The sequence below is a fragment of the Hyaena hyaena genome, unplaced genomic scaffold (genome assembly GCF_003009895.1).
Source record: "Hyaena hyaena isolate Hyena2069 unplaced genomic scaffold, ASM300989v1 scaffold_58, whole genome shotgun sequence".
NCBI classification, from domain to species: Eukaryota; Metazoa; Chordata; class Mammalia; order Carnivora; family Hyaenidae; genus Hyaena; species Hyaena hyaena.
Genome location: NW_024080689.1, coordinates 464,522 through 483,799, shown reverse-complemented (window position 1 = coordinate 483,799; position 19,278 = coordinate 464,522). Strand labels below are relative to the sequence as shown.

The 19,278-nt window shown below is 47.3% G+C and overlaps 2 protein-coding genes across 2 annotated transcripts in view; one reads left to right on the top strand and one right to left on the bottom strand.

Moving 5' to 3' along the window:
* DNAH9 (dynein axonemal heavy chain 9) overlaps window positions 1-8,051 on the top strand; it is a 332,337-nt gene extending 324,286 nt beyond the window's left edge. The window contains exons 68-69 of the mRNA XM_039231630.1: window positions 1,386-1,775; window positions 7,702-8,051. Coding sequence (XP_039087561.1) covers window positions 1,386-1,775; window positions 7,702-7,929 — 618 coding nt within the window. The 3' untranslated portion in view covers window positions 7,930-8,051. The remainder of the gene's footprint in view (window positions 1-1,385; window positions 1,776-7,701) is intronic.
* A 1,921-nt stretch (window positions 8,052-9,972) lies between these two features.
* ZNF18 (zinc finger protein 18) overlaps window positions 9,973-19,278 on the bottom strand; it is a 29,134-nt gene continuing 19,828 nt past the window's right edge. Inside the window, exon 5 of the mRNA XM_039231629.1 lies at window positions 9,973-11,282. Within this exon, the coding sequence (XP_039087560.1) occupies window positions 10,504-11,282 (779 nt within the window). The 3' untranslated portion in view covers window positions 9,973-10,503. The remainder of the gene's footprint in view (window positions 11,283-19,278) is intronic.

Sequence of the window (19,278 nt, the reverse complement as noted above, 5' to 3'; positions counted from 1 at the left end):
AATAGCTACAGTCTCTCTGTGAAGTTCGTAAAGAAGTTCGAGGGTCAGATGGTTAGTTTCTAGCTGTCACTTAGGACCCAAAATATGTTCACTGTTAAGGAAGGTATATTTAACTTTTCTTTCTTAACAGTTCCAGGAATCAGGGAAAAGAGCTGGACGTAGAGTGACATGGTCCAGTCTCCCACCCCACAGGCAAGGAGACTCCGGGCTGCAGGGAGGCCTCTCTGACATTTTAGCAGTCTGCACTTGGGGTGAGCCAAGCTGTCTCTGTCCACACAGGCTTCTATAATTGAACACCAAACTGCATGGCTTATAAACAACAGACATCGACTTCTCTCAGTTCTAGAAGCACCGGCAGATTTGGTGTCTAGGGAGGGGCTGACTTCCTGGTTCACAGCCAGCCATCTCTTTCCTGTGTCCTCGTAAGACATAAGGGGCTCAGAGGCTCGGTGGGGTCTTATAATAAGGGCACTAATCCCATTCACGAGGGCCCCTCCTTATGACCCAGGTGCCTTCCGGAGGCCCCGCCTCCCAATACCTTTGCAATGGGGGTTAGCATTTCAACACGGAAATTTGGGTGTTGGGGGTGGGGAGGAGGCAGAAACAAGCATTCAGCCCATAATGCGAACCTTGTTGCAGTAACCACTGCAACAGAGATGGGGGTCTTCAAGAAATTGGAGGGGCGCCTGGGTGGCTCAGTCAGCTAAGTAACTGACTCTTGATTTCGGATCAGATCATGATCTCGTGGTTTGTGAGTTTGAGCCCCTCATCAGGCTCTGCACTGACACCATGGAGTCTGCTTGGGATTCTCCGTCTCCTGTCTCCCTCTCTCTCTGCTCACTCGCTCTCTCTCAAAATAAACAAACACTTAAAAAAAAAAAAAAAGGAAAGAAATTGTTGGAGATCTGTGTCATAAAAAGTTACAAAATCAAATCTAATGATGGTTTTCAAAGTAACCTTTCTTGACAAATCTCACCTAGCAATTGGAGGAGGGTTCCTTCAAGTTGGCTGTGTATCTCCTACCTTGGTTCTGGGGGAGATCCTTGATTGGGGGGGTTGCGGGACACAGATCTCCCAGGCTCGGGCCTCTCGTGCTTCTGAGCTGCGCACAGACGCCAGCAGGGCCCAGTGCAGAGGTGGACGGAGAGCCCTGGCACCCAGGCTTTGGGGTAGGTGGCAGCAGCAAGGGACCTTAACTGCTGTCAGGACATAGGTGTGGAGTCACACATCTTGCAGATCCAGCATTAAAACAGGGACAGTCACGGTCACCACTGCTGGAATCACCTCCTGCCTTCCTGTAGGCCATGAGCCAGAGGCCCCTACGGCCGGTTGTTTCCAGAGACTTCCTGCCCCCTCACTCTGCCCCTCCTGCTCTTCGTCTGCAGGGGGAGCTGACCATGAGCAGCGACATGGAGAACTTACAGAATGCCCTGTACCTAGACATGGTGCCGGAGCCCTGGGCCAGGCGCGCCTACCCTTCCACGGCAGGCCTGGGAGCCTGGTTTCTGGACCTCCTCAACCGAATCAAAGAGCTGGAGGCTTGGATAGGAGACTTCACCATGCCGTCCACGGTGTGGGTGACAGGCTTCTTCAACCCCCAGTCCTTCCTAACCGCCATCATGCAGTCCACGGCCCGCAAGAACGCGTGGCCACTGGACCAGATGGCCCTGCAGTGTGACGTGACAAAGAAGGACAGGGAGGACTTCAGGAGCCCTCCGCGGGAGGGGGCCTACATCCACGGCCTCTTCATGGAAGGCGCTCGCTGGGATGTAGAGGTGAGTCTTGAGGTGGGCCTCAGGGCCCCCGCTGTGGGCTGATGAAATTACACATTGCCTCCATAGAATGTGATTCTGAAAAGGGGATGGCCCTGGGCCTTCTGACCTGGGAGACCTTTCCTTGAGGCTCCCTAGGCCCCTTTATGCAGTCAGGGATGGTGCGGAGAGCGCAGGCTTTGCACTGATTAAAAAAGCAAGAGCTCTGGAACCGACCTGGCTGGATCTGAACCCCGCCACCACCCTCCCTTAACTCCGTGACCTTGGGATGAGCTTCTCCCTCTCCAAATCTCTGTTGCCTCAAGTGGTAAGTGGGAAAATAAGAGTTGCTGCAAAGATGAGTTCATATGCAGGGACACCCGGAATAGTGCCCGGCACACAGAGAGTGCTCCAGAGGTGTGGGGGTCACCAGCTCTGGGGCTGTCCCTGCTGCTGGCTGCCCTGGGGCTATCATTTCACCTTCCAGGGCTGCTCTCCTCATCCATGACGGAGGGGGCAAACCGGAGATGGGGTACTTTCAAAGGCCCATTCCCAGAAAATGGTCATTATTTTCCCCATCCTGTGGTTTCCGGGAAGACCCCACTTATAAGTCTGCTTTACTTGACCTGAGTGGGAGCTCATCCAGGGCAACAGCCTTTCCTCCCCACCGAGGGCATGTACTGAAAACAGTCAAAGACAACTGTTTAACTTCACAGCTTGCCCGAGGTAGTAGATAATAGTGGAGCACGTAACAGGCTCACCAAAACGCTTAAAAGGAGAAGCTGGGGAATGAGATGACCTCCACCATGTCCCTAGAAACCTAGAAGGCTGTGCGCATGCTCAAGAAAGACCTGAGAAATGGTAAGCTCACCCTGAGGCTCTGCAAACAGGAAGTGAAGCCTAAGGCAGAGTTTTAGACTGGCTGGCTGAGCACTGGAGGCATGCCCAACACACACAGAGCACCTGGAGCAAAACCTGTAAGTCTACCTGGACCCATGTGTTTAAGAAAACCTCTGTCCAACTAAGTGCTGACCTCTAAGCTGACGAAGCCAAAGCCAGCTACTTCAATAGCTGTTGCTGTCAAAGGCAGACTATACAGAGTCAGTTCAGCAAAGTCATTAAACAAACAATAAACCCTATGGAGGGAGCCTGACTTTTAGAGTTGCCACAATGCATTATTTAAAATGTTCAAGTTTTCGGGGTACCTGGGTGGATCAGTTGGTTAAGGGTCCAGCTTCAGCTCAGGGCATGATCTCAGGGTTCATGGGTTTGAGCTCCACACTGAGCTCTGTGTTGACAGCTCGGAGCCTGGAGCCTGCTTCGGATTCTGTGTCTCCCTCTCTCTCTCTCTGCCCTCTCCCACTTGTACTTTCTCTCTGTCTCAAAAATAAATGAACATTTTAAAAAATAATACAAATTAAGTAAATACATAAATAAAAGGTTCAAGTTTTCAACAAAAGATTATGAGACATGCAAAGACACAAAAAGGAGGCAAAACAGTCAACAGAAATGGTCCTTGAGGAAGTTCAGAGGCCAGACATACTAGGCAATGCCTTTTAATCAGCTATTTTAAATATGTCCAGAGAACCAAAGGGAATTATGCAAACAACATCTCACTGAATAGAGAATATCAATAATGGGATAGAAATTACATTTTAAAAAACCAAGTAGTAACTCTGGTGTTGAAACGTATAACACCGTAAATGAAAATTCCATAGAGGAATTCAACAAAAGATTTGAGTAGGCAATAATCACCAAATTTGGAATTACATTAATTGAGATTATCCAAGCTGAGGAACAGAAAGAAAAAATAAATAAAAGAATGAAATAAATGAGCAGCTTAGAAAACTGAGGAATACTCAAACACACCAACATCCACATAGTAGGAGTCCCAAAAGGAGAGGAGAGAGATAGCCAGAAAGAATATTTGAGGCAATAATGGCCACCTTCCAGATTTGATTTAAAAAAAAGAAAAAAAAAATAACTGGTAACTGAGAAAGAAAAATTATTACTTTTTAAATTTTATTTATTTGTGAGGGAGGGGGCAGAGACAGAGGGAGAGAGAAAGAATACCAAGCAGGCTTCATGTTCAATCATGAGATCATGACCTGAACCAAAATCAAGAGTCAGATGCTTAACTGACTGAGCCACCCAGGTGCCTTGAAAGAAAAATTATTTTTGAGATGACCTTTTCTCAGTATGAAACTGTAAAATCATTTACTTATGTATCCTAACCAGATAGCAAGCTATGTTTTTCTTCATCCAGCCCAATATATTATTTCAAATGGGGAAATTAGCTTTTTTTGCTTTTGTACTGCTTTCTGGTATTCCAAAATTATAAATAACTGAAAGCATCCACGCAGAATAATAAGAGATTCCTGGCCTCTAGGGACATTAAAATTCTGACATGTTTTATAACTTTGTGATTTAGTTGTTAATAAATACGACTGCCAACAATATGGTTTCTCTTATCATTGAGCATCTATATTCTTATCTGACATTTTGCAATGTTCTATTAAGACTATGTTCCAAATGTGAAGCTATAAAGAAAGGAGATTTTTTATACTCAGGACATATTTGATACACACTAGACAGTATCTAGGTAGCATCAAAGATTTGTTCCCTCTCCTACAGTCCAGATTATGGCATTCATAAATAATAGAGATGCTAGAAATCATTAGCTCTAATTGATTTGCTCCCTAATTCCTTAATTAGGTCAACANGAAAAAAAAAAAACATTAATCTACACATCCAGGAATCTCAACAATATCCAAATAGGATAAACTTAAAAATTCATACGTAGACATGTTATGAGATAGAGAATGTTAAAGAGAGAGAGAGAGAGAGAGAGAATATTGAAAGAAATCTACCATTTCCGAGGGGTCCTTCATTGGATGAACACATGATTTCCCTTAAGAAACCAGGAAGGCCAGAAGACAGTAGAATGGAAGTCACAGTGCTGAGAGAAAAAGCCTGTCAGCCAACAATTCCATATCCAGTAACACTGTCTTTCAAAAATGTAGGAGAAATTAAGGCATTTCCAAGTTGAGAGAGAGAGAGAGAGAATTCACCCCTAACAAACCAGACCTATAAGAAATACCTAATAGAGTTCTTCAGGATGAAACGAGTTACAAGACAGTAACTCAAGTCCACATGAAGAAACAGAACACCGGCAAAGGTAATTACATAAATATATACAAAAATATAAATGGAATTTTTTTAATGTTTATTCCTTTCTTGATTTAAAGGACAGTTGCAAGAAGCAATAACTGTAAATCTGCTGATAAGCAGAAAGAGTAATTTGTATCATGAAAACACAAGCAGAGGAAGGGGAAGGAAAGGAACTTACAAAGGATTAAAGTTTTTGTATACTACTGAAATTAAGGGGCACCTGGGTGGCTCAGTTGGTAAAGTGTCCGACTGCAGCTCTGGTCATGATCTCCCAGTTCGTAGGTTTGAGCCCCATGTCGGGCTCTGTGCTGACAGCTAGCTCAGAGCCTGGAGCCTGTTTTGGATTCTGTATCTCCGTCTCTCTCTGACTCTCCCCTGCTCATTGCTGTCTCTCTCTTAGAAATAAATAAAAAACATTAAAAAATGAAATTAAGTTGGTATTCATCTGAAGTCGATTTTTATACCCTAAAGTTCATTGTAATCCTTAGGGACATCACTAAGAAAATAATTTTTTAATATAGTAAAAGAAATAACAAGGGAATTAAAATAATACACTGAAATATACCTACTTAACACAAAAGAAAGCAGCAGTGGAGAAACTGAGGAAAAATAAAGACCTAAGACACAGAAAACAAATAGCCAAATGGCAGATGTAAACCTTACCTTATCAGTAATTACACTAAATGTAAATGAATTTAACACTACAATCAAAAGGCAGAGAGTGGCAGAATGGATTTTTTTTACTGATACAAGCACACACTGTCTACAAAAGATACACTTTAGATTCAAAGACACAAACAGGTTGAAGGCTAAGAGATGGAAACAAATATGCCATTCAAACAGAGAATTCAATCACAATCACTGGAGACACGAACACCCCCATTATCCATGGTGACTGCTAATGGTCACTTTCTTTGGGGGGGGTGATGAAAATGTTCTGGAATCACAAAGTGATGACTGTATATTAAAAAACATTTTAAAGGGGGGGGAGGGGGATGGGCATGGAGGAGGGCACTTTGGGGATGAGCACTGAGTGTTATGTAGAAACTAATTTGACAATAAACTATTTGTAAAAAAAAAAAAAAAAAAAAAAAAAAAAAAAAAAAAAAAAAAAAAAAAAAAAAAAAAAAAAAAAAAAAAAAAAAAAAAAAAAAAAACATTTTAAAGGGTTGGTTTTATGGTACATGGTGAAAAAAGAAAGGTTCTACCATTCTCCCACTCTCTGCCATAAACGCTCAGTTGTTGGGGTTAAGGGGATGCTGTTAGTTCTTATTACTCATCATGCCTTATACCAGCCTCTAGCAGAACTGAAAAGGCATATCCTCCCCTTTAAATATATTTCATGGAGGGGCTCCTGGGTGGCTCACTGGATTAAGTGTCTGACTTCAGCTCAGGTCATGATCTCGCAGTCTGAGTGCAAGCCCCGTGTCGGGCTCTGTGCTGACGGCTCAGAGCCTGGAGCCTGCTTCCGATTGTGTCTTCCTCTCTCTCTGCCCCTCCCCTGCTTGCTCACTGTCTCAAAAATGGTAAACAATAAAAAAAATTGTTTTAATACATTTCATGGAAAATGAGCCAAGCTCTATCCATGGTAGAAGGGGATCAAAGTCACCAGGACAAACGTAAAGTGTCTGTGAATCGCTCTGTATCAACATTTCCCAAAGTATATTCCATAAAACACTAGAGCCATGGGAAATAAATAGGTTGAAAGGAAAAGAGTCCTGTGGTCAAATAAGTTTGGGGAGCCCCAGGTTAAATAAAGTTCATCTCTTTTCTTTACCGCTGGGACTTCCTGTCTTCTCTGTCCTAGTGGGTGCTGTAAAGCTTCAAGCCCAGGGATTGGTACGCAGCTTTTCCCAAGCTTATTTGATGTGGGAATGCTTTTGGCCCTCAGAACATTTCTCAGGACTAGTAAAAAAATAATAATAAATAAAAATAAACTCCCCACATTGCTCTTTTGAGACATCTCTGAAAACCCCAGAGGCCCCAACTAGAGAGCTCCAGAATTTAGGTCCCTATCACAGGAGTAGAGACAGAACAGCGCTCTGCTCAAGTCAAAGTGCTCTATGGGGCGCCTGAGTGGCTCAGTCGGTTAGGCGTCCGACTTCGGTTCAGCTCATGATCTCACGGTTCGTGGGTTCCAGCCCCGCATCGGGCTCTGTGCTGACAGCTCAGAGCCTGGAGCCTGTCTTCGGATGCTGTGTCTCCGTCTCTCTCTGACCCTCCCCTGCTCACACTGTCTCTCTTTCTCTCTCTCTCTCTCAAAAATAAATAAAACATTAAAAGATGTTTTTAATAAAATAAAAAGAAGTCAAAGTGCTCTAGAGGGTGGATGCAGTCCCATACAAAGCTGAAGAGGACATAACCGGACCCTAAAAATCTAAAGCATTTGCTGGCAGGAACTGTGTCTTCCTCGCCTTTCAAACCCCCGGCACCTTTAATGATGACCATCTGGCAAATAGTTGCATCCGACATGCTTAGAAATGAGTGGATGAGGAAATAAAAACAGAGGCTCAAGTTTCAAAGGGACCAATTTGTATATGATACAAGAACTCTCCTTCAGAAAGTGCCTTGGGCTGGAAAACAGCAGAAGTAGGTTTTCCGCATCTCAGCAGCCGCTCCATCGTGGGTTAATGGTTCGTGAGCGAGCCTGTGAGGGGCAGGCCTGGGGACAGCCAGACCTTCGCAGACCCTCAGCCCCTGGGTCTTCTGACAGAGGCCGGCTGGCTGGCTGTGCCCTGCGTCTGATCTAAGGTGGCTCTTTTCATGTGCTTGTCCCCAGGCAGGGGTCATCACGGAGGCGAAGCTGAAGGACCTGACACCCCCCATGCCCGTGATGTTCATCAAGGCCATCCCCGCAGACAAGCAGGATGGCCGCGGCGTCTACCCTTGTCCTGTGTACAAGACTTGCCAGCGGGGACCCACCTACGTGTGGACTTTCAACCTGAAGACGAAGGAGAATGCGTCTAAGTGGGTTCTCGCTGGGGTAGCGCTGCTTCTCCAGGTTTAGCCACTGGGAACCCAGGGCTGGGCTGGAGGTTGCCCAGAGGGACAAGGGGCCGGGGCTCCACCGACGCATAGGTAAGAAATCACATGTACTCGGGGCGCCTGGGCGGCTCAGTCAGTTCAGTGTCCGACTTCGGCTCAGGTCATGATCTCGCAGTTCATGATTCCGAGCCCCGCGTTGGGCTCTGTGCTGACAGCTCGGAGCCTGGAGCCTGCTTCCGAGTCTGTGTCTCCCTCTCTCTCCCCTCCCCTGATCACACTCTGTCTCTGTCAAGAAAAAATAAACATTTAAAAAATTTTTGTTTAAAAGTCACATGTACTCACAATTCCGTAGAATTCTTGTAGGGAACCTGGAGAGAAGCGCCTACAGGGAGGCCGGGCTGGAGGAATACGGGCCCAGGATCAAGGGGAAGGGGAACATTTCACAACGCTGCACCGTTCCTAATAAAGTGACTTATTCCTCAACTGTGTCTGGTCCCAGCTTTTCAAGTGGCAGAGCCACAGATGATCCTGCAGAGACCAAGAGAAACGCGCCGCACACGCCTGAGCCCTGGCGCAGTCACACGGCTCCCAGCCGCTCTGAGGACTAGCGGCGTCAGCGGCGCCCCTGAATCAGAAGCTGCACGATCACCAGCTCCCTAGGTGACAGGTACCCACGTTACAGTTTGAGACTCGTTACCCTGGATCAGGGACCACCAGAATGTTCCTGGAAGGGGCCAGATGGTAAATGGTTTGTTCTCCGCTGCAGTGACTCAACTCTGCCACGACAGCCCCAGCACATACATAAACGGGTGTGGCTGTGCTCCGCTAACACCATACTTAGGAAAACAGATGCTGGGCCACATTTTGCCCGTCACTGATCTAGAGGACACGGGATGTATACACAGGACACTTACCCTTCATGAACTCACACATGCACTCAGTAAGTTAAAGACTTGGCGTGTGCTGAGGGCACAAGCTCAAATGAGGGGCCGTGTTTCCCAGTATCTCGATCATCCTTCAGGTCATTTCAGAGGGATCCACGGAGAAACCCGGTGCCTGCAGCAGTTTAGCCTAAAAGCTTTCTAGATTTTTCTCTGTCGAACAAATTTTTGCTGGAATCCCAAAGAGTTCCACAGTTTTAAAGAGCTCTTACAGGAAAGGCCTGTTTGCTAAGAAGAGTCCAGGAGGGCCCAGTATTCTTTCTGGAATCATCCCCCCCACATACCCTTGATGAACTATGATTTGCAACAGGGGCCCTTAAACTCGAGCTGGTATCCCAGTCCCCGGGAGGGCTGGCTAATCTCTCTCAAAATAAATAAACTTTTTTAAAAAATTAAAACATAAACACCCGCCAGCCTCCAAATCTCTGCTGTGCCAAATACAAAAGCAAAGGCTAGTTCCTCCATGATTTTCTTGCTTTCTGCCCTGTGGTTCCTGCACTTCCTAATGAGGGGCCTTCCCCCTCACCTTCATGCTACAAGGGGGTTAAAAATCCCTCTGGAATCCAAGATTTCCAACTTGAGTTTGATCTCTTGGTAACTCACTTGCCATGGCTTGCCAACAATCTGCTGCTTTGTGCCTAACAGCTCGCTGTTTGCAGGGAGGCAGACCTGCCCTCCCCGTTAGCCTCAGCCTTCTGGGTCCTCACCAGCAAGAGTAAAATCGGAGCAGGCAAGAGGCATGTGACTTCGAAGACGGGACAGGTGGGCAGGTTAGACGTATGTGTCACACCCCTAGACAGAACAGACATTCCATCACTACTACTGACTTCTTCCTAGTATCTACTGACAACAGGGGGTACGGAAGGTGATTTTAAAACACAGAACATTCTAGAAAACTGATACCCAGGAGAAAGAGGGGCAGGCGGAGGCAAGTGAGCAAGTGGGAGGTGAGAATGCCCAGCGCTAGCACCAGGTTAGCGGTATCCTGTCACCCATCAGCTGATGGGAAACCTGGTAAGTCTCTATGGGATGGTCAGGTGCTCAACTACCGTTCAGGGCCACCCCATGAGAACATGAACTCTAAGTTACGATTAGAACACAGTGGGCGCTTCAGACACAGAAACGACAGGGGGTTACTCAAGAAGTTTATTTAGAATGAGACACACTTGAGGTTGACTTTGCACTCGTATGACCAAGAACACGCGTGAACACACAGGCCTTCTCCGCTGCCCCTCCTGTGACAGAAGACCCGCTCTCCAACCCCCGTTCCCCAACAGCTGACCCGAGGCTCCTCCCATGAGCCACCACTGCGGCCAATCCAGTTAAGCCCGCCCCAGACAGCACGTGTCGAACAGGGTCCCCCAGTGAGCCTTTCTCCCCAAGGAGCCACGAGAGACGATCCGAAGGAGGAAGACCACTCTCTCCTGATGTGGAGACGAGAAATTAAACCAACGCGAAATCCAACCCAGAGGCCAACGTGCCCTCCAGGTCCAAAGCCGTGTCCAGGTGACCCGGCTTTCAAATCCATTATAAAAGAAAAAAGAAAGAAAAAAAGCAGAGAGAACAGGGCTGGCCTTCGAGAGACGCAATTTCCCCAGACGGAACGAAGTATTTTGAAATGGCCCAGAGATAGAAAGGGGCCGAGGGGGCTTTGGCTACTGAAAGGGCCTCTTTCCCAGATGGGACCTTTGATGTTTATCTAGGCTGGAGCTCCAGCTGAAACTCTTCCCGCAGCGGGGGCACTTGTAAGGCTTCTCGCCCGTGTGCACTCTCTGGTGCCTGTTGAAGTTGGACCTCTGAATGAAGCTCTTCTCGCAGATGGGACACTTGTAGGGCTTCTCGCCCGTGTGGATCTTCTCGTGGTGGCGCAGGCCTGAGAAGTCGCTGAAGCCCTTCCCGCACTGGTCGCACTTGCAGGGCTTCTCGCCCGTGTGGGTTCTCTGGTGCTTCACGAAGTCTGAGCTCCGCAGAAAGGCCTTCTTGCAGGTGGGGCACTGGAAGTACGTCTCTCCGGTGTGGGTTCTCTGGTGAAACACGAGCTGAGAATTCCTGTAAAAGCTCTTCCCACACTCCCTGCAGGTGGGGAGCTTCTGGGCCATGGGGGCCCTCGGCTGTCCCTTCGGGGAGGCCTCTCTCTTCCCCTCCAGCCACAGCCGGGACAGTTCTTCTGGGTGGGGACTGGTCACGTGCTGTCTCCCAGAATTCCTTTCTTGAGTAGAGAGCTGGCCCGCGGGTCCCTCACCCCGAAGGTTTTCTGGGGCCTCCGGGAGACCGTCCCCTTCTCCAAAGCGTCTGGGTGCGTCCTCACCAAAGAGGCCACCCAAGGAGGCCTGGGAAGGTGCGTCCCCTGGGGCGAGGCAGGGGACCTCAGAAGGCTCCTGGCCCCTGCAGTTTTCCAAATTCAGGTTCTCTTTGTCATTCTCCTGCCTGTTTCCTGGAAGAAGAAAGAAGATTGGACATCGCTCAGTCGGTGGCCTGCTGTTTTTGGACTCCTACGTCAAGGAAAAGGTCATCAGGACACATGAACTGTCCTCATCAAGAAGGCATCAGGGAGAGAGGGAGGAAGACGCCAGCCCAGCCGGCCTGAGTACGGGCACCCACTGCTCTTGGATGTCACGTGGCAGAGGGGCACACGGAGAGCTTGGCTGGCCGCCCCCGCCCCCGAAGTGAGCAGCAGACATTTCTTCAGGCCCAGGAAAAACAAGTGCCTTACCTAAGGGTGTCACTTTGCAAAACAATGTGTTTTTATCTGATCACATCTAAAACACTAAAAACAATCTGGAGAGAAAAACATTAAAAGAAGAAAACCAAATCGACCTCAATCACAGCATCCAGAGGTAGCAACCATGACTATGTACTTCCTTCTGATCTTTGTGTATGTCCGTGCGTGCTTTTGGGGGGGAGAGGACATAACCGATATCCTACTGTATACACAGTTCTATACCCGGCTTTCTGGCATTGATGGTGGTTATTTATCAATTTCACATGGATTCTCCCATTCACAAGTAACCCCAAAATCCACGAAATGCATTCATGTGTCACTCTGCCATTGCTTTAATGCACAGTGAGGCCATAACATAAAAGTGGATCCCTCAAGGGCGCCTGGGTGGCTCAGTCGACTGAGTGTCAACTTCAGCTCAGGTTATGATCTCACGGTTCGTGAGTTCGGGCCCTGCATCACGCTCTCTGCTGTCAGCGCAGAGTCCACTTCAGATCCTCTGTCCCCCCCTCTCCATCCCTCCCCTGCTTGCTTTCTCTCTCTCTCTCTCTCTCAAAAATAAATATTTTTTTTAAGTAGATATCTCAGTCTGGGCATGAATGTACCATTTACTAACTTTAATACATTATTTCTGTAGATCTAAGGAAGTTATTTACCTTTCTCTTTCCTGCATGAGTGCCTTCAAATTATATGCTAGAGTCCCAGGAATCTGCTACAGAATTAGATCTGACTTAATTCACAAAGCCTTAGAACACACCCCTCTCAAATGACAAAGGCACTTTCTCTTGTCTTTAAAGAAACTGTCATAAATACGTGAAAGCTGAATAAGGGTCCATCGTGGAGATAGCACCATAAACACATAATAACAAACACATGATTTACTGGAGGATTTTTCCCACTCTCAACACCAAGGTTGTTTGTTGTGGGTTTGCTACTATAAATAACACTGCGATTTTCCTTTGTATGTTTTTGCCCACATTTCTGACAACTTGGGTTCCTTACAGTGTTATTACCACGTCAACAGGTATGAATGTGGACACTGAGACTCCTGGCACTGGCTGGCGAATCGATATCCATGTCCGTGCCATCCCCTGATATGAGCAGCTGGGCTAAGCAAAGGACAGTGCTCGGAACTTAAGTACTGAATATTTCTAGAGTATTGGCCTTTGTTGAAAAATCTATACACTGAAAACTATAGAAAGCTTATGAAAGGAATTGAAAAAGACACACAAAAATAGAAAAATATTCCACGTTCCTGGATACAAAGAACAAATATTGTTAAGATGTCAATACTACTCAAAGCAATATACATATTCAATGCAATACCTATCAAAATAACACCAGCATTCTTCACAGAGCTAGAACAAACAATCCTAAAATTTGTATGGAACCAGAAAAGACCCCAAATAGCCAAAGTAATCTTGAAAAAGAAAACCAAAGCAGGAGGCATCACAACCCTGGACTTTGAGCTGTATCACAAAGCTGTAATCAAGACAGTATGATACTGGCACAAAAAACAGACACTCAGATCAGTGGAACAGAATAGAGAACCCAGAAATGGACCCACGAATGTATGGCCAACTCATCTATGACAAAGCAGAAAAGAATATTCAATGGAATAAAGACAGTCTCTTCAGCAAAATGGTGTTGGAAAACCGGACAGCTACATGCAGCAAAATGAACCTGGACCACTTTCTTACACCACACACAAAGATAAACTCAAAATGGATGAAAGACCTAAATGTAAGACAGGAAGCCATCAAAATCCTCAAAGAGAAAGCAGGCAAAAACCTCTCTGACTTCAGCCACAGCAACTTCTTATTCAACATCTCTCTGGAGGTAAGGGAAACAAAAGCAAAAATGAACTATTGGGACCTCATCAAAATAAGCTTCTGCACAGCAAAGGCAACAATCAGCAAAACTAAACGGCAAGTGACAGAATGCAAGAAGATATTTGCAAACGACATAGCAGATAAAGGGTTAGTATCCAAATCTATAAAACACTTATCAAACTCAACACCCCAATAAAATGATCCAGTGACATGAATAGACACGTCTCCAAAGAAGACATCCAGATGCCAACCAATACATGAAAAGATGCTCAACGCCACTCATCATTAGGGAAATACAAACCAAAGCCACAATGAGATACCACCTCACACCTGTCAGAACGGCTAACATGAACAACTCGGGCAACAACAGATGTTGGTGAGGATGCAGAGAAAGAGGACCTCTTTGGCACGGCTGGTGGGAATGCAAACGGATGCAGGCACTCTGGGAAACAGTGAGGAGGTTCCTCAAATATGCAGAACAAGCAGAGGGTTACTGGGGGAGGTTGGGGGGGGGGCAAATGGGTAAGGGGCATTACAGAATCCACTCCTGAAATCACTGTTGCCCTATATGCTAGCTAACTTGGATGTAAATTTAAAAAATAAATTTAAAAAAATTCATAAATATAAATAAATAATAAAATATTGGCCTTTGAGACCAGTGAAAACAGTTTATCACTGTTCTAAGTCTTAACACCTTTGTTATTAAAGGATGAATTTTTTCACTTTTATGAGCTATTTTTCGTGAAGACTGCTGTCCATTCTTTAACTGGGAAAGTCTTTCTTTTCCTTATTATCCTGCATTAACTCTCACCATGTTATGAAAAATAATCATTTAGGGGCACCTGGGTGGCTCAGTTGGTTCAGCATCTGACTTCATTCAGGTCATGATCTCACGGTTTGTGAGCTCGAGCCCTGCATCGGGCTTTCTGCTGTCAGCATGGAGCCTGCTTAAGATACTCTGTCGTCTCCTCTCTCTGCCCATCCCCTACTTGCTCGCTCTCTCTCTTTCTCTCTCAAAAATAAACACTGAGAGAGAGAGAGAGAGAGAAAGAAAGAAAATCATTTATGTGTCATGTTCATGAACAATGTTTTTCCTCAATCCAGTTCCCTGAACTTTGTTTTCAGTCATTTATGTATATGTGTAAGTTGTGGGGGGGGTTCTTATTTTTAAATATACTCAAGTCTATTTTTTTCTAATGTTTGTTTATTTTTGAGAGAGACAAAGCATGAGCGGCGGAGGGGCAGAGAGAGAGAGGGAAAAACAGAATCTGAAGCAGGCTCCAGAGCCTGGCATGGGGCTCGAACCCATGAACTGTGAGGTCATGACCTGAGTTGGAGTCGGCCGCTTGACGACTGAGCCCCCCAGGCACCCCTCCTCAATGGTTTTACACTGATAAAACCTTCCCCGCCCAGACGTGAGTGAAACATTCACCCATTTCCTTCCTTATTATTATGTTTCTATTTTATCTCTTTTTCAATCTATTTCCAACTTATTTTGGTATATGACATTCATCATATTTACACCGATTCCTCTTGCCTCAGAAGAACAGACCTGATGGCCTCCTTCACCTCACGTCAAATTGTTATCCAGACGAGCCTCTCAAGGCTCTCTTTTCTGTTCCACTGGCCAGTGCATCTATTTGTATACCTGCATCCCATCATTTTAATGATTTTACCTTTCTAAAATGACTCTTTTTTTTATTTAAAAAATTTTTTAATGTTTTATTTATTTTTGAGAGAGAGAGAGAGACAGCGTGAGCAGGGGAGGGTCAGAGAGAGATGGAGACACAGAATCTGATGCAGGCTCCAGGCTCCGAGCTGTCAGCACAGAGCCCGACGCGGGGCTCAAACCTGTGAACCACGAGATCATGACCTGAGCCAAAGTCGGATGCTTAACCGACTGAGCCACCCAGGCGCCCCTCTTTTTTTTTTTTTTTTTAAATAGGCTCCATGCCCAACATGGGGCTCAAATTCATGACCCCGAGATCAGGCTGCATCCTCGACCAACTGAGCCAGCCAGGCTGAAATGACAGATTCTGAATATTCACAGATCTAATGTTGATGAAACATTCTCCCTTCAAGACCCATTAGTATCTTTGAAGTATTCTTTCAGTTAACTACTTAACAATCATTTTCCCAAATAACACATGTATGGTTCCAAAAACTCAACTTTAAAGCATGAAATCTCTGAGGACCATTAAATAGTTCGCACCACAATCTTAAATGAGAATTTTCCTCAACTCAGTGTTTTCAAACTACTCACAGTAAGAAATGTGTTTATATAGGGGCGCCTGGGTGGCTCAGTCGGTTAAGCGTCTGACTTCGGCTCAGGTCATGATCTCACGGTTTGTGGGTTCGAGCCCCGTGTCGGGCTCTGTGCTGACAGGTCGGAGCCTGGAGCCTGTTTCAGATTCTGCGTCTCCCCCTCTCTCTACCTCTCCCCAGCTTGTGCTCTGTCTCTGTCTCTCTCTGTCTCTCTCTCAAAAATAAATAAGCATTAAAAATTTTTTTCTTTTTTTTTAATATTTTTATTTATTTCTAGGAGAGAGAGAGAGAGAGAGAGAGGGAGACAGCTTGAGCAGGGGAGGGTCAGAGAGAGAGGGAGATACAGACTCTGAAATAGGCTCCAGGCTCTGAGCTGGCAGTCAGCACAGAGCCCAACGCGGGGCTCGAACCCATGAATCGCGAGATCATGACCTAAGCAAAAGTTGGATGCTTAACCGACTAAGCCACCCAGGCACCCCTAAAAAAATTTTTCTTAATTAAAAGAAATATGGAACATACACACATACTTAGAACAAAGATTTCCAAAAATACTACCTACCCTAATATTTTCTGCTATTTTCATTCAATCTTACTGCATTTTTTAAAGTGCTGGATACAGCCCACAACATGATTTCACACTACACTGACTCGTCATGAAATGCAGCTTGAGAAAACTGCTCCGGAGGAATCTTTGGGAAAACAGCAATATGATAAACGTACTGATCAAATTTAAAATCGTGTGTTTCACTTGAAGCTTGCGGTCTCTGTAGCAAGTTAGCAAAGGGGCCTAACGGGATGCCCCTGGGGACAGCGACTTGTGTACGAGTGTCACCCCTGGTCCCCCTCCTCCTCCGCAGTTCTGGGGTCTTCTACACATGGCAAAGAGTCTGTACGGGCGCTGGGGGTGCGGGGTGTGTGTGGCAGTCAGGCGTTAAGCCTGCAATGCTTTAAACAGAGCGCAGGAAACAAAGGGTGACAGCCACGTGGCAGCAGAAGTTCACATACTTCTTCGCCCCCTGTCTTAGAACACCCGATTCACAGGAAGGGTTTTAGTCAAAGTCGGGGGCCGGGAGATCAGTCAAATGTTCTGTCTGTGTGTCTTACTCGGTTCCCTTCACCATAACCAAATTACAAACAGTGAAAGCGTCGGGAAGGGCTATTGTGCAGTGCTGCTCCATAATCTTTCTAGAATGGAGCTCTCCTCCTATCTGAGTTGCCCTCAGTCTGTATGGACCCTGAGTCACCCGAGGAAGCGAGCTGTCACGGCCGTCGAGCCCGAAGGCTGCGGGTCCCGTGTGGTCGCTGTTCTGCAATTACGTGCGCAGGAGGCAAGGGGACCCGACCTCGGCGCTCACACCGGACTGACCAGATCGAGCCTCATTCCAGACAGTGCCACGGACCTCAGGTCCCTGTACCCCCCTCCAATTTAATGGCAGGAGGCCAGGAGGGGCTCGGGCCCAGGGAGAGAGCGCTCACCTGTGCAGGAGGCTCTTGGGGTCTTCTCACTAAGAGGGGGGCGCCGTCCGGACAGCTCTTCCCCATGCTCCGCTGACTCGGCCGGGTCGGACTTGGAACCTGAAATGCCTGCTACACGGAGGGACATGAGCAGGTGAATGGGGAGAACTAGGGACCGGGCTGGGTCTTTCAAAGGCACAACCTGAACGTGAAGAGGAAGCAGGAAGGATCTGGGGACCACGTAAAACAACTTCTCGCAGAAGGCTACCGGAAGCTTCTAAGCCACCAGGGCCCACACCATGACCGGATGTATGGCGGAGGTCACAAGGTCACCAGGAAGGGCCCGCACACGAAGGCTCGCGTCTGGACGACCAGCACTTGGCCGGGACAGTGGGGCTCAGTGGCACAGAGCAGGGACTCAGACACAGCGAGCTGCGTCCTGAACTCTGCACCCACGAGCAACGTGACAGGGAGCCGCCGGCGTGAGCGGACCCTCCCTCTCGTCATCCTTAACACGGGAACACCATCACCGCTGCCGTGCGTTTAAGGAGGAGCCACACGAACGCAGCCCTGACAGTTCGGGGCACACGGGGCCCGCTGTCTCCAGTTCCCAGCCCCATCCCCAGGACCCCCCTGCCCCTGAAGAACGTCCACGGGAGCAGGCCTCTCCAGCGGACACGGGAAACGTGCTCCCATGGGGGTGGCCCACGCCCTCACCTCCAGAGACCATCTTCCCTTAGGTCTCCAGCATGAGATCCCAGTACTGCTCCTTCTGGGTGGAATCCAGGTGCCTCCACTGCTCCTAGAAAACATGCAATGACATGACTCTGGTGCAGGCTTCTGAACCCAGCCTTCCCCACCCCCCCACTCCCCGCATAGGGAAGCGGAGGAAAGCAGGCCTGTGCCCTCGCTGCCTGGCCATCAGACGATCTAAGGAATCACGGTTCAAGGGAAGAGGCCAAGGGGAAAACTACAGTCCCCTTGTCAGTGTTTCTTGCCCTGGTTAGAAAACATCTAGATTTTAAGTGCGGGGGTGTTTTCTTTTTCAGATGCACATACGTAGGAGTGAAGAACACAGAAAGCAGAGAGGCCTTGGGGCGCCTGGGTGGCTTAGTCGGTTAAGCGTCTGACTTTCGCTTGGGTCATGATCTCGCGGTTCGTGGGTTCGAGCCCCGTGTCGGGCTCTGTGCTGACTGCCAGCTCAGAGCCTGGAGCCTGTTTCAGTCTGTGACTCCCTCTCTCTCTGACCCTCCCCTGCTCACGCTGTCTCTCTCCCTCTCTCTCCTAGAAATAAATAAAACATTTAAAAAAAAAAAAAAGAAAGCAGAGAGGCCTTTTCTACCCTGTCCTTTTTTTTTCTTGCTTTCTTTTTTAAATATTTTGAGAAAAAGAGAGAGAAAGTGAGAGCATGAAGGAGGAGCAGAGGGAGAGAGAGAATCCCAAACAGACTCCACACTGTCGGCACAGAGCCCGATGCGGGGCTTGATCTCACCAATCGGGAGATCATGACCTGAGCCGAGATCAAGAGTTGGATGCTTGGGGCGCCCGGGTGGCTCAGTCGGTTAAAGGACCAACTTAGGCTCAGGTCATGGTCTTGCAGTTTTTGAGTTCAAGCCCCGCCTCGGGCTCTGTGCTCTCAGTGGGGAGCCCACTTTGGATCCTCTGTCTCCCCTTCTCCTGTTCTCTCTCTCTCAAAACTAAATAAAAGATTTAGAGGGGAAAAAAAGAGTTGGATGCTTCACCAACTGAGCCACCCAATCACACCTTCTTTTAACTCAGTGCTTTTAAGAGAGGTCTTTGAACAGTAGGAGTCTGATATTGCCAACAGTTCATTAAAATCTGGAAATTCATGTGGTGCCTGGGTGGCTCAGTCATTAAGCATCTGACTTCAGCTCAGGTCATGATCTCACAGTTCACTGGTTTGAACCCCAGGTGGGGCTCTGTGCTGACAGCTCAGAGCCTGGTGCTGCTTCAGATTCTGTCTCCCTCTCTCTGTCCCAGCCCTGCTCACTCTCTCTCTCTCTCTCTGTCTCAAAAACAAACACTAAAAAATTTTTTTTAATCTGGAAATTCAAGAGGGAAAAGAAGTTAAAAGGGAATTTGTTAGAAAAGCAGGTACAAAGCAGCAAATGGGTGGGAGGCGTCCACAAGAAGTCGGA